Source organism: Pteropus vampyrus, unplaced genomic scaffold, assembly GCF_000151845.1.
Source record: "Pteropus vampyrus isolate Shadow unplaced genomic scaffold, Pvam_2.0 Scaffold225, whole genome shotgun sequence".
Lineage (NCBI taxonomy): Eukaryota > Metazoa > Chordata > Mammalia > Chiroptera > Pteropodidae > Pteropus > Pteropus vampyrus.
The window spans coordinates 1,819,058-1,832,315 of record NW_011889006.1 but is presented as its reverse complement, the minus strand read 5'-3'; the positions used below and the strand labels follow the sequence as shown (position 1 = coordinate 1,832,315).

Here is a 13,258-nt window from a genome sequence, read left to right as displayed (position 1 = left end):
ACAGATCCCATGGAAGAAAAGGTTTCATGCCAGAATTTTTGACCATTATCGCTTTTTCCCAATTCAGCGGTCAGGGTAATTTCTTGCATTTTATGCTGCTTTCCCTGGAGCACCCCATCAGCTGATTTAGATATCTGACATTAGCTATGTAAAATGAAATCTGCCTCATACTCAGAGACTCATCATCCTTGTTGAACCATTCATCATGCCTGGCTAATGAGTTATTTTTGTCGAAAGCAAAAACTCATGCTCTAAAAGAACATGGCCTCTCTAGGGACCACTGAATAGGAGAGTTAAGACTATCACCAATAGTATTAATGTGTTATCTTTCCTTAGTATTAATGCTAAGAATGCAAAGCATATAAAAACAAAAAGTATTTAGGGAGAATCCATACATTTTTAAAAAATCAAACATTTTATTTTGAGATGATTGTAGATTAACACTCAGTTGTAAGAAATGATATGAGATTCCTGTGCCGTTTACCTATTTCCCCTTGAAAAACTTTACTACAATATCACAACCAGGATATTGACATTGATAACTCAGTATAAAAAATATTTCTTCCCTTCTGATATGAATACCTGTTATTTCCTATCCTTGCCTTATTGAGCTGGCTATTCCTGGCACTTTGTTTAATAGGACTAGTGAGAGCAGACATCCTTTCTTTGTTACTAATTTTAGGGGGAAAGCATTCAGTCTTTATTAAACCATTAAGTATAATAATAGTAGATTTTCATGGATGCTCTTTATCAAATTGAGGAAAGTTCTATTCCTATTTTTCTGAGACTTTTTATCAAGAATGTTTAATTTTTTCAAATGCTTTTTCTGCACTGAATGCTACGTTCATGTGATTTTAGCCTGTTAACATCTTGGATTATATTAATTATCAAATACTGAACCAGCCTGCATCCCTGAAATAAACCTCATTTGGACATGATGTATAATTACTTTCATATATTGCCGCATTCTATTTGTTAATATTTGGTTAAGAATTTGTTTATGTTTTCTTGATCACTAATGATATTGAGCATCTTTTCATGTGTTTATGGACCATTGGTATATCTTCTTTGGAGAATGTTCTGCTCAGATCCCTTGTCTATTTTTAAACTGGACATTTGTCTTTTCATTATTGAGTTGTAATAATTCTTTTTATATTCTAGATACAAGTCCCTTATCAGATATAATTTGCAAAAGCATTTCTCTTATTCTGTGAGTTTTCTTTTCATTTTCCTGTTTTTTGAAGCACAAAAAAATTTATTTTTGATGATATACATTTTATCTTTTTGTCATTGTTGCTACGCTTTTGGTGTCATATCTAAGAAACCATTGCCTAATCCAAGGTCCTGAAGATTTGCATCTATGTTTTCTTCTAAAAGTTGTATAGTTTTAGCTCTCATTTAGGAATTTCATTCATTTTGAGTTAATTTGGGTGTGACAAAGGGGAGCAACTTAATTATTTTGCAAGTGGATATCTAGTTGTCTTGGCATCTTTTATTAAAAAGAATATTCTTTCCTCACTGTATTGTCTTAGTGAAAATCAATTACCAATAAAAGTAAGGGTTTATTTCAGGACTCTCAAGTCTATTTCGTTCGTCTGTATGTCTGTCCTTATGCCAGGAACACAATGTCTTGACTGGTGTAGCTTTGTAATAAGTTTTGAGATAAGCAATCTATTGTGTGTTTGAGTGCATAGCTTTCATACCTTTTAGTTGTATAGCTTTAACTTGTTTTTCTAGTTTTTACATTATTTCTCCATACCTTAGCACAATCTACTGGTATTGTCATTAGCAGTTCTAGTGAAGATAAAACTTTACCTCCATTTATGTCCCTTTTTCTTCCTGTAGGTATAATTGTCTTAAATATTTCATCTATGTATGTTCAGAGCTACATCAAACAGTTATGATTTTTGTTCAAATATAATTTAGAAAACTCAGGGAAATAAAACTATTGTACTTACCCATATTTTTGCTTACCGTATTCTTCCTTCTTGATGCTATGAGAGTCATTTATTTATTGTTTCTTTTCTATTTAGAGAACTTTTTAGCCATTCTTTTATGGTAGGTCTGCTGGCAACAAATTCTCTTAGTTTTCCTTTATTAGAGAACATCTTTATTTCTCATTCATTCCTAAAGTGTATTTTCACTGGATGTAGTATTCTGAGTTGACAGTTTTCTTTTAGCACTTGAAAACTATTCTGCCACTTCCTTCTGGTGTCCAGGCTTTCTGATGAGAAATCTGCTGTCTTTCAAGTTATTTTTCCCCAAAAGTAAGGTGTAATTTTTCTCTATTTTCAAATTTTATCCTGATTGAGGTTTGTTCAGCTTGTTGAATATGTAGGTTTATGTCTCTTGCAAATTTGGGAAGTTTTCAACCATTATTTGTCCTAGTACCTCTTTTGTGCTTTCCTTTTTTTCCTCTCCTGGGACTCTAATATGAATATTGGAACTTTTGTTATAGTCCCACATGTCCCTGAAGCTCTGTTCATTTTTGTTTTAAGTCTGCTTTCTCTCTGTTGTTGAGATTGGGTATTTTTATTGTTCTAGCTTCATGTTCACTGATTGTTTCCTGTTACTGATTGTTTTCTGTTGAGCCCATCCAAAATTTTTTATTTTTGGATTCCAAAATTTCCTTTGGTTTATCTTTATATATTCTTTCTTCATTTGTTTTGAGCATGTTCATAATTGCTTGCTGAAGCATTTTTATGATGGCTGCTCTAAAATTTTTGTCAAATAATTCTAGCGTCTATCATTTTGTTGACATTTATTGATTGCCCTTTAAATTGAGATCTTTCTTGTTCTTGGTATGATGAATTTGTTTTTTGGGGAGATGGATAATGAATCATTTTAGATTGAAACCTGGACATCTTTATTATGTTCTGAGACTGGATTTTATTTAAATCTTCTGTTTTGTTGGCTTTTTCTCACAATAATACATAACTTTAATAAATGTTTATTTCTCTTTCACATAAAAAAATCTAAGGTAGGCAGTTCATGGTAGCTCTTCAACCATTAGGGACCTAGGCTCCTTCTGTCTTGCTGTCACTACCCTTAGTTGCTAATTTGTGATCCAAGATGTTTGCATTTCAAACAAACATTATATCCACATTCCCATCAAAAAGAAAGAGGGCGGGGGGAAAAAGGCATCTTCTTTCCTGCTACAGTCTCACCAAGCTACAAACTAGGGGAAATACACTATTCATTGCAGATGGCCATGGATCCAGATAAAAATTAGGAGTTATTATTATGGATAGTAATAAATACTGGAGTGGGCAATTAGTAATGTCTGTCTGCCACTCTAGGCTATATTGTATTACTCTTTTTTTTGATCCCTCTTTACATGCTTCACGCTACCAGCAAAGGCCTAAGAGATAAAAAGGATGATTAGCGGGGAAATGTAGCATTTGAATGTAGAGGTGCCTACGGCCATACCACCCTCAACGCCCCGATCTCGTCTGAATGTAGAGGTAAAAGTCTTTGTCCTACCTTTTACTTCTTTATTCTTTCAACAACCATCCCCCAGAAGTACTAGGATTTGAAGTACAGACTAAGAAAAGGGGGTAAGGATTAGGAGACCTGTTTCTCACAGTCATTGTGAAATCTGATTAAGTATTTAATAAAGGGCTTTGAGATCTTGGCTTCCTAGGCTGTGTTGAAAGTCTTACCATTAAGTGAGAATATAAATCAATGGGATTTTCTTAATTGGCAGCCAGGGAAAGATACTGATTAAAAAGGAACAAGTATGGAGAAATTGAATAACTACCTTCACAAGTGATCAAAATTACTCTCATCAACGAGGGGCAGATAGATGGTGTTCCTGCCTACAGATGTGATATCCTAGGGACACAACTGAGGACATGTACCAGAATTTAATCATGAGGAAACGTCAGACAAACCTAAAATGAGGAATGAGGAACATTTTGTTAAAAAGGTGGTGAGACTGTCAGTGTCATAAAAGACTAAGAAAGGCAGAGGAATTGTTCTAGATTAAAGGAGACTGAGGAGATTTGACAGAAGAGTAAAGTACATGATTCTAGAGAGGATCCTGTACAAGATAGGAAAAAATATATATAAGGCCAACGTTGGGTCAATGGACAAAAATGACATATGGTTGACGGGATAAAAGGGGTCAAATATGTGGTGACAGAAAGAACTCTAACTATGGTAGGTGAACACACAGTGTAAATATGTATATGCCTTATTGTTAAAGTGTACAGCTGAAACTTATTGAATTTTAACCAATGTCACCATAAAAAACAAATAAATTTTAAAAAATGAAATACGGTTGGTAGATTAATGAATTATGTTTATATTTTCTGAGCTTGATAACTAAACTATGGTTATGTAAGGGATGTACTTATTCTTAGGGAATACAAACTCAAATATTTATGGTAAAGGGCATGGTATATGCAACTTACTCTCAAATGGCTCAGAAAAAAATAAAGCAAGCGAGTAAATAATAAAAGTCAATGGGGTGAAATGCTAATAGCTAACAATAGGTGATTCTGGTCAAAGCATATACTGGTGTTCTTTGTACAGTTCTTGCAACCTTTCTGTAAGTTTGGAATTCGCCTCCACACACACACACCCCTAAATAACATGGACAGAACAATAAGTAACATTCAGATTTTATTCTTGCACTTGTCTGATGAACAGTTTTAGATATGTATTGATTCTGTGCCAAAAAGTCTAATCCTTAAACTTTCAATTGGGAGGGAAAGAAATGATTTCAATTAGTTAGCATTTTTTAAGGTTTTCATGAAAACTGATATACCAGGCCAGACTTCAGGGCATTTCCATCAGAGGAACCTAAGGCAGGCTGGTTTTTTTTCTGTTCACCAAATGTATCTAAGAGCCTAAAAGATACCATCTGACCGAAGCTATGTAATTGGGACATTTAATCACCACTGGACTTTTTCCATATAGGATGACCAAATTAGCCTGTGGCTCTATGCGAGGATCCCATTTCTCATGCAGCTTGAAATCAAGGGGACTGGCATTCTGACAAACCATTAAGCCACATCAGTGGAAATTATGATAGCTTAAACTTTAACTGCACTCCCTATGGCTCTGGGTCTGCCCACAGAAAGGAAGCAAGTGTGTTACCCTACATGCACATTAACTTCTTCAATTCTTGTTATCAACTAGTATTCTTGATTGCACCTATACGAATTCTTACATACTCTGGAAAAAGTTTCCTTTTAGGAAGATCTGGGTTGTTTCTAAGTACCTAAGGCTATTATTCTATTATAGACACTCTCTTCACCCAGTCTGACAGCCATCAAAACCAGAAATTTGCTGAGTCACACTTAAGCTCAGTTAGCAAGGTTTCCCCTAACAAACTCTTAAATGTGCAGAAGTTTAATAACAAATCTGAGCTATAAACTCAGACATATAAACTATCAATTTTCTGAGACTTAGGTCCTTCTTTAAAAGATGTGACAATAAGATACTTAAAAAACAAGAAGTAGCACTTGCAAAGGCTCAGACTAGGAAGTGGACTCAGCTTCTACAGAGGCTGAGCAAAGAGTGTCTCTTGGTCAAGATCTCTATTTCTAACCTGTTTACCTGGATAAGGTCATTTATTTGCCTAAATCAGCTTTTCAAAATATTTTCAAGTTTCTAGGGAAAAAAAGCAATCTACTTATTGCCATTTCGATTTCTAGCTATAAATCTAAAACAAATTTACATACATAGTGTCATATTCTTGGGTAAACTAGAACCTAAGATGGAGTTTGCCAAACCCACTAATAATCAAAATTTCTTAGGGAGTTTTCCCAAAATGCAAATTCCCTAAGCTCCATCTCAGATATATTGAATCGAAATCTGGAATCTTTATTTTGAATAAGGTCCCCTATAGCTCTGATTATCAGCCAGGTGGTAAACTGCTGCTTTAGGACACCTTCTGCCATAACATCACTATGACAATAACCTCAGATGGCAAAGGTGGTTTGTTTTGTTTTAAAATATTCAGTCTAATAAACACAAGGTGACCAACCTTTCTTTCATCCATATCCGCCAGCCACCTATTTATTCTTCATGGGCAACTAGTATTACCAGTTGCTTATCTGTCCTTCCAGAGATCCTTTATGCATACAAAGGCACAAATAAATATCCTTTAAAAAAGGATAGCAGCAAGCAATACCTTGTCTTGTGAACAAACCAAGCTGCAGAACAACGTATATCTTGGAGATCTTTCCCCATTAATACGGAGAGCTTCCTTATTGTTTTACCTGCATGGTATAGAGCTTCCTTATTGTTTTAGCGTACAGCCATTTTGTATACTTGATAAATCATTCCCCTTTCACTATACATCTATATTATTTCCAATCTTTTGCTGCAATGCATAATCATGTACATGTTGTCTCATACATATGCAAGTATATCTGCATGATAAATTTCTAGACATGGAAATGCTAAGTCAAAGGATAAAAGTATTGCAGTTCTGATACTAATTGCCTTCCCAGAGCGTATAACAATTTTCACTCTCACTTGCAGTGATGTGAAATAGGAGTTAAGATTTTACACCAAGTTGAATAGGGCCAATGGCTTATCATCTAGAAGCTTCCCTGAAAATATCCTTTTATAGCTCAGTGATATAACAAATGACATTCTGAAGAAACTTTCTGTACCATGGAAATCCGATTAATTTTACCATTGCTATTAGAAAGCTTTCTATTTGAAGCCCCCCCCCCCAAAAAAAAAGAGCAGAGAGAAAGCTGAGATTAAGGCAATTCTTGCCATTCTTAGCTGACATGCATATATCATGAAGTCTTTTCCTCTACTTCAGCATAAAAGGCTTAAAATTTTTCACTTACACAAAGTACTATTCATGTGAAAAATTAACCAATTGTGTTTATTTAATCAACAAAAGCTCTACAAGTGTTAGATTTACCAAAGTCTTGCACAAGAGAAGTTTATAAATAAAGACAGAGTGCCCAAAGGGACCCACTCTATAGCTAAGAAAAAAGAATGTCATGCAGAGGGCATGCAGAAGAGAGAATGAGCTAGAAATAACACAACTAAAACACTTCATCTCCTTTATAATACAAAAAGGATACAGAGAAGAGAAAAAAGGGAACACATTTTTAATAACAGTTGACAATTTTATTTCCACATTTCACAATACAAATGAAAATTGCGTTTTTTGTCCCACTACTCCACTCCAAAACTATTCTCTTTGACAGGAAGAGGGAGTAAGCCTTCCTTGTCATGCTGTTAGAAAACCTCCAGAGTCACACCACCATAACCTCCTGGTGAAGTAGAACAAGTAATATAAAACTGATAGAAAGAGGTTCCCCTCTTTCTTTATCTGTCTGGTCGAGTCATTCCTGGCCGAGTGGGTACCATCATGGGACGGGCGGGAGGTCTCATCATTGGGGGCCCTGGCATCATTGGCATGTGGCCTCCCATAGGTGGCCTCATTCCAGGAGCTGCAGGACACAACAAAGAAAAGGAAAAATGAGAGTAAGAAAATACTGCTTGTGAGAGAGCTTGATGGAACTTCAATTGATGACAAAAATGTAGCCCCCCACCCTGCAAAATGCTGGAAAAAAAGACATACTTAACAGAAGAAATGCAACAAATTCATCACATCTTTAAATTACTTAGACATTCTCAAACAAAAAAAACAGAACAGTCAACAAAAGAACCATATGGGAATCATAATCTAATGATAACAAGGGGGAAACTATTAATAGACTGCTTTCCAGAAACCACCAGGGATACTAGTTCCCTAAATTGACCTTTTTTCTTACTCAGGGAAATTCACAAGTCACATGTTATTCACTCAGCTCTTTTAATCAGTTCTATCCACCATAAAGCCAGGAGCTATTTCATGAATGTACACAGGCACAGAGGACAATCTTACCACTAAGCGTTTGTTCGGAGCTGTAGGAAAGGTGAGCAGGAGGCCCATGCTGAGAACCTGTTAGTAACCATACTTAGCTCAAGTCAAGAAAAATAATAATGTGATTTATAACAATTAGCACACACACACAAAATCTGATTCTTCTAATGCATTTTTGAAACTATTAATGAATTTTTTAAAGTATCACATCAATACACCAGCCAAATGAGCCAGGGAAGGGAAGGCAAGCAGAGAGGTGGAGGTTGGGGAGGTACACAGGCAGCTTCATGGAATTGGTAATGTTCTACATCTTCAGCTGGGTGGTGAGTTCATGGGTATTCATTTTATTATTATGCTTCATAATTTTCATGTTATATATCTCCTTTTTAAATATTAAATTTTACCTACTTATTTTTAACTAAATCATTTTGATTAATGGCTTGCTATAAATGGTTCAAGAATACTATTCAAAGCTGAATATAGCCTTAGGACAAAAAGTAAAACAAGTATATGCAAAGACACAAAATCCGATAGGTACAGAATTTGTTTTTAAGATTAATTTGAACAGGAACAGAGAATAATACTAAACTTCTAAATACCTTATTTAAAAAACCCATCATAACCTGTATTCAGCATTTCTTAGTGAAACTGACCTAAATCAAAGATAGAAAACAAGGCACCTGAAAACTTGTTTTCTTTTGTCTCCATAGCATATTTAATTTTAATTAGTTGCCAATATTGGCAATTAATAAGTCTAATTACTAATAAGTAAGGCTAGATTCCATTTTCAACTTTTTATTATAGAAATGACCAAACACACACAAGAATAGGAAGAGTATAATGAACATCCATGTACCCATCATCCAGCTTTAACAATTATCCACCCATTCTTATCCATGCCCACCCCCAACTACTAAATTCTTTTAATGTAAATCCCATAATCTTATTATTTTATCCTGGTAAAAAACGACAACAACAACAACAACAACAACAAAATACTCAGGAGAACTGGCAACACCAACCTGCATTCTCAAATGTCAACTATAGGCTGAAGCTGAGTTCTAGAAGCCTTCTTTAGATGAGTCATGCATTCCCAGTTCACCATATTTCTAACCCCTCTAGGAATTTGAATTTATGGTTGATTTAAGAATGCAAAAAAAGCCATCTAAGTCACTTTGATTATGTTTTGGGTTCACAAGCCAGTAAGGCAGGAACTCTTTTTATCTATACTCTCCCATTCCTCTAAATGATACCCACAGCAAGCAGACTGAATGCTTCTGGCTAGGAAGCTACTCTAAACCTTTATACCTTGTCTTACCAGTTGAGTTCTAGGCTTCTTGCATCAGTACTCTAATTACATAATTTATCTGTTCTGAAAACCAATTACATGAGTACAAAACAAAAAAACAAAAAACTGTTTCTGTGAAAACAAAGTTACTACTTAGCAAGACTGACAAATCTCCCAAAAGCACGCACATATTTGGTAGGTGAGGTGATCATTAAAGATTGAAACTAGATTGCCTCACAAGGTCTCTAATCGCTTCACAGAAAATGAAATTAAAGTTGGTAAAGGATGCATTATGCGTATGGCTTACTGATTTTTACAAGAACTATATAATGTTCCGATTGGTAGACTTGTTCTCAAAGCAAAAGCCCTGACCATGTATCAGAAAAATTTGCAAATTAATGTACATTTATGTTTATGTTAAAATAAAATCTTTGAGGTGTAAGTTTTTTCCACTTCTTGAATAAAAGACCAACTACCAGGCCTAAGGCCTTTTCATATACTCATCTGGGCAAACTAACCTCTAAGATTAAATGAGCAATGGGAGGTAGCTCTGCTCCAAATCAAAATCAGAGAAAAGTAGCCGCACCGTTCCCTTTATTCCCCCAGTGGAACAAGCTTATCTATCTTTCTCTTCATTATTAATGGCCAAAAGTCAGGAGGATGCAAAGAAACAGGAGGGAGGGAGAAGAAGAGAAAAAGAGGCAGCCTTATCCTGCTTTTAGTACCACAATGTCTTTGGTTAGCATCCAATTATACTGATAAAACCAAGTATTTTTTTCTTTCTCATTTCAGATTCACCAAATTTAATTTGTTGCAATAATACATTAAGAATTCCATTTAAGTGGAAAACTAAAACATAAAGGAGCATTCTAGAAGGAGGTTCAAACTTACCAGGTCCCACAGGCATCATCCCGGGAGGAGGAGGGCCCATCATTGGCATCATAGGAGGGCCCCCCATATGAGGTGCTGGCATCATACCAGGGCGAGGAGGACCCGCTGAAATGAAGAATGGGGCCTGAGGTTAGGATATGCTTATACATTAACATTTTATTTCCTTAATGAAACTAATAAAGCCTCATGATCTGGTCCAAACTATGTTAACAACAGACTTCTTATGGTCTCTTTTTTAACAGTAGATGCAAAAAAATCAGCATGCCACAAAATATTAGTTACTTTATGACTGAAAAGCAAAAACAAGCCTACCAAGAGAGAAGTATAAAATGCATCAGATTCCCCAGGTCAAAAAAATTCCAAGATTTTAATTTTTTAAAAGGGGGTATTATACCTTCCGTAGAGCTCCTGATAAAAAGCATAGGAACTTAAGCCACAAGTACCTAATTTCAGACTTTTTTCCCCCTCTTTAATCTCTCCCCATACACACTTCCACCCCTGACCTATGGATGTTGCTGTTTTCCCTTAAGAACTGGATCTCTGAAGGCCGGCCATCTCCTCCCACACACTTGTGGTGTGCACCTGGGGCCTGGCGCACCTGGGGCCAGGTGCACCCTGGGCCAGGCACCCCTGGTGCACTTGGGGGGCCTGGTGCACCCGGGGTATGGCCCATGGCTCCACCTGGGGCGCGAACCCAGGACCTTCTGCATGTAAAGCAGACATGCTAACCACTACACTATAGAGCCACCCCTAGATCTTTTTTTAAAAAATCAAAAACCAGGTTTAAAAGATTCTTTGAAAATATAAAGATGTATATGCAGCGATATTCCTGACAGTATCATTTACAACAGCAACAATTTGAAACTTACATGTCCACCAATAAGAAAATGGTGAGATTGATTATGGTACATTCATACCACAGGCTCTTCTGCTATTAAAAATAATGGAGCTGAGTGCCAGTCAGTCAGGATAGAATAGGAGAGAGAGGTGACCTGAGAGCTGCTGTGACCTGAGGCCTCACCAGGTCCTAGGATGGTGGGAGCCCAAGAAGGGTTTGGTGGGCTATTTATTAGTGGTCCACCTGCATTAATGTGCAATGATTATAAACAGCTTACTTTCTTCTACGTTTATATCCATGATTACTTACAGGACTGAGTTTAGGTCTCTGAGTTCAGTTTCAATCTAAACTCTTCTAGAAAAGCCAAAGAACTTATGGCCTAGTTACTCAATCTCCTCCTGTTTGTCATGCAAAAACAACAAACCTTCCCAGAAAAGCCTTTAATCCACTCCACTTTCAACTAGACAGTTCTTGTCTTTCACAAGGAATATATATTGGTGTAAATATAGAAAATAGAGAGAAAAACTGAATAGTTTATCAGCTACTTCAATCCTCCAGAGCTGTGTTCATAGCAGTAAATAATTTAATGTACTCAGCAATACCTCTTCATATATTAGCTCATGTAATCACAGGTACATTTTGAGCTTTCCATTCAATCTGTCTCAGACCCACTTGGGATGCCACAAATAGAATGTCCTATTAATAATGCAATCAGAAGGTAACTAAAGACACTTCAGAATTATACCACTAAAGTTGTTTTCTGTTACTATGTATTCATTCAATGAGCATTTGAAAGCCAACTGTGAGGTAATTTAACAAGATCAATCTGCCCAGTTATACCCCTTTAGATAAAAACTTAAAAAACTTACGGAGACTGGGGGGAGGTGGGATCATTGCCCCTGCAGGAGGAGGAGCAGAGAACGGAGTAGGAGGTATCTTTCCTTGTTGAAATGCCGCGGCTTTAAAGAAAGGAAGAAAAATCAGCACACGGTGAATAAGAATTTACTAAAACTAACTACTTTCTTTTAAATCTTTAATGGTCCCAATTATTTTACTCTAGAAAGTGCTACATTCTAGCCTCAAGTTTTTAAATCAACTTAAGGTATTCACCAGCTACACTTGCAATTAATTGGTTTACTGGTAAGTGTTTTTAACCTGTTTTTATTTAGCATTCTTACAGCTGAAATAACTAGGAAGACTGAGTGAAAACCTCAAACCTATCAACAGGTCTTATCAAAGAGAGACAGTCATCTTTAATTTGCAGATGTGGTTTATAACCAATTCAAGCCGTTCAAAGTTCTGTTTAAAAATGTGTGATACCTGTCCAAAGACCGGGCTTCATAAACTTCGATCTTTCCTATATATCCTGTTCTGAATCAAAACAATACACCATTCAGTTTACCATTTTGAAATTAATGCACTAAGCTAAGAGATGAGAAAGAAACAAATTTCAAAGCAAGAGCCTGCCCTGAAGGTGATTATGCTCTTAAAAAATGTCCAGTATAATCAACTTTTAATTTTTCTTTCAGACAATGAGGCACAAATGAAAAAAGAAACTGAAGATCATTTATATTTGGTTTTAAAAAGGATTCACAAATAAACACTGAAATGCACTCATAAAGTCTATTCCTGAATGTAATCCCCAATTCAGTGCAGTCTACAACCCAGGCATAATTCTACCACTCAACCCCACTCTACCCCACCAATGCAAAGGGGGTCAAATTATTAAAATAAATCACTTGATAATTCATGAGAACTAGATCATAAGAAATAACCTAGAGTGGAGATTTACGAAGTTATTCATATGCCTCTGAATGGAGCCTGTGCTCTGTAACAGATCATATCCTAATAAGGCACCTCCCACACCCTGTGTGAAAGCACAGCTTGTAAAAAGACTGAAGAGGGAGTGGCTAAGCCATTGGCTCAGTAACAGACTCAATGTCAACATAATCATGGACATCATAAGGTTTATCCCTGAAACCTTGCCTCCTCTCTCCAAAAGTGCTCCATTGAAAATGTTTAGTCATCCTAACTTCTCTTGCTGTATGCAAAAAAAAAACCAACGACAAATATAACGCTAACCTTTGATGCCAAGAAATTTTTAATATCTTTTCAAATAGAGAAAAAAAGATTATAATTTATTTTTCAAATAAAATGGGACAATGTCTGAGATTTTCTGCTTAATAATCCAGGAAGTATAAAGGGAGTAGAGGAAGGTATTTGGTGGTTCTCAACCAGAGGCAATTTTCTACCCTTGGGGATACTAGGCAATGCTTGGAGACATTTTTAGTTGTTATAACTGGGAATTGTTACTGACATCTAGTGGGTAGAGGCCAGAGCTGCTGCTGAACATCCTACAACGCACAAGACAGCCCCCATAACAAAGAATTATCCA

At 36.1% G+C, this 13,258-nt stretch overlaps 1 protein-coding gene across 1 annotated transcript in view; it reads right to left on the bottom strand.

Annotated features, from left to right (window-relative positions):
• Positions 1 to 7,070: 7,070 nt before the first annotated feature.
• The window catches only part of SNRPC (small nuclear ribonucleoprotein polypeptide C), a 7,103-nt gene continuing 915 nt past the window's right edge, over positions 7,071 to 13,258 (bottom strand). The window contains exons 2-4 of the mRNA XM_023538506.1: positions 11,733 to 11,822; positions 10,026 to 10,130; positions 7,071 to 7,430 (exon numbers count right to left, since the gene is read on the bottom strand). Coding sequence (XP_023394274.1) covers positions 7,306 to 7,430; positions 10,026 to 10,130; positions 11,733 to 11,822 — 320 coding nt within the window. The 3' untranslated portion in view covers positions 7,071 to 7,305. The remainder of the gene's footprint in view (positions 7,431 to 10,025; positions 10,131 to 11,732; positions 11,823 to 13,258) is intronic.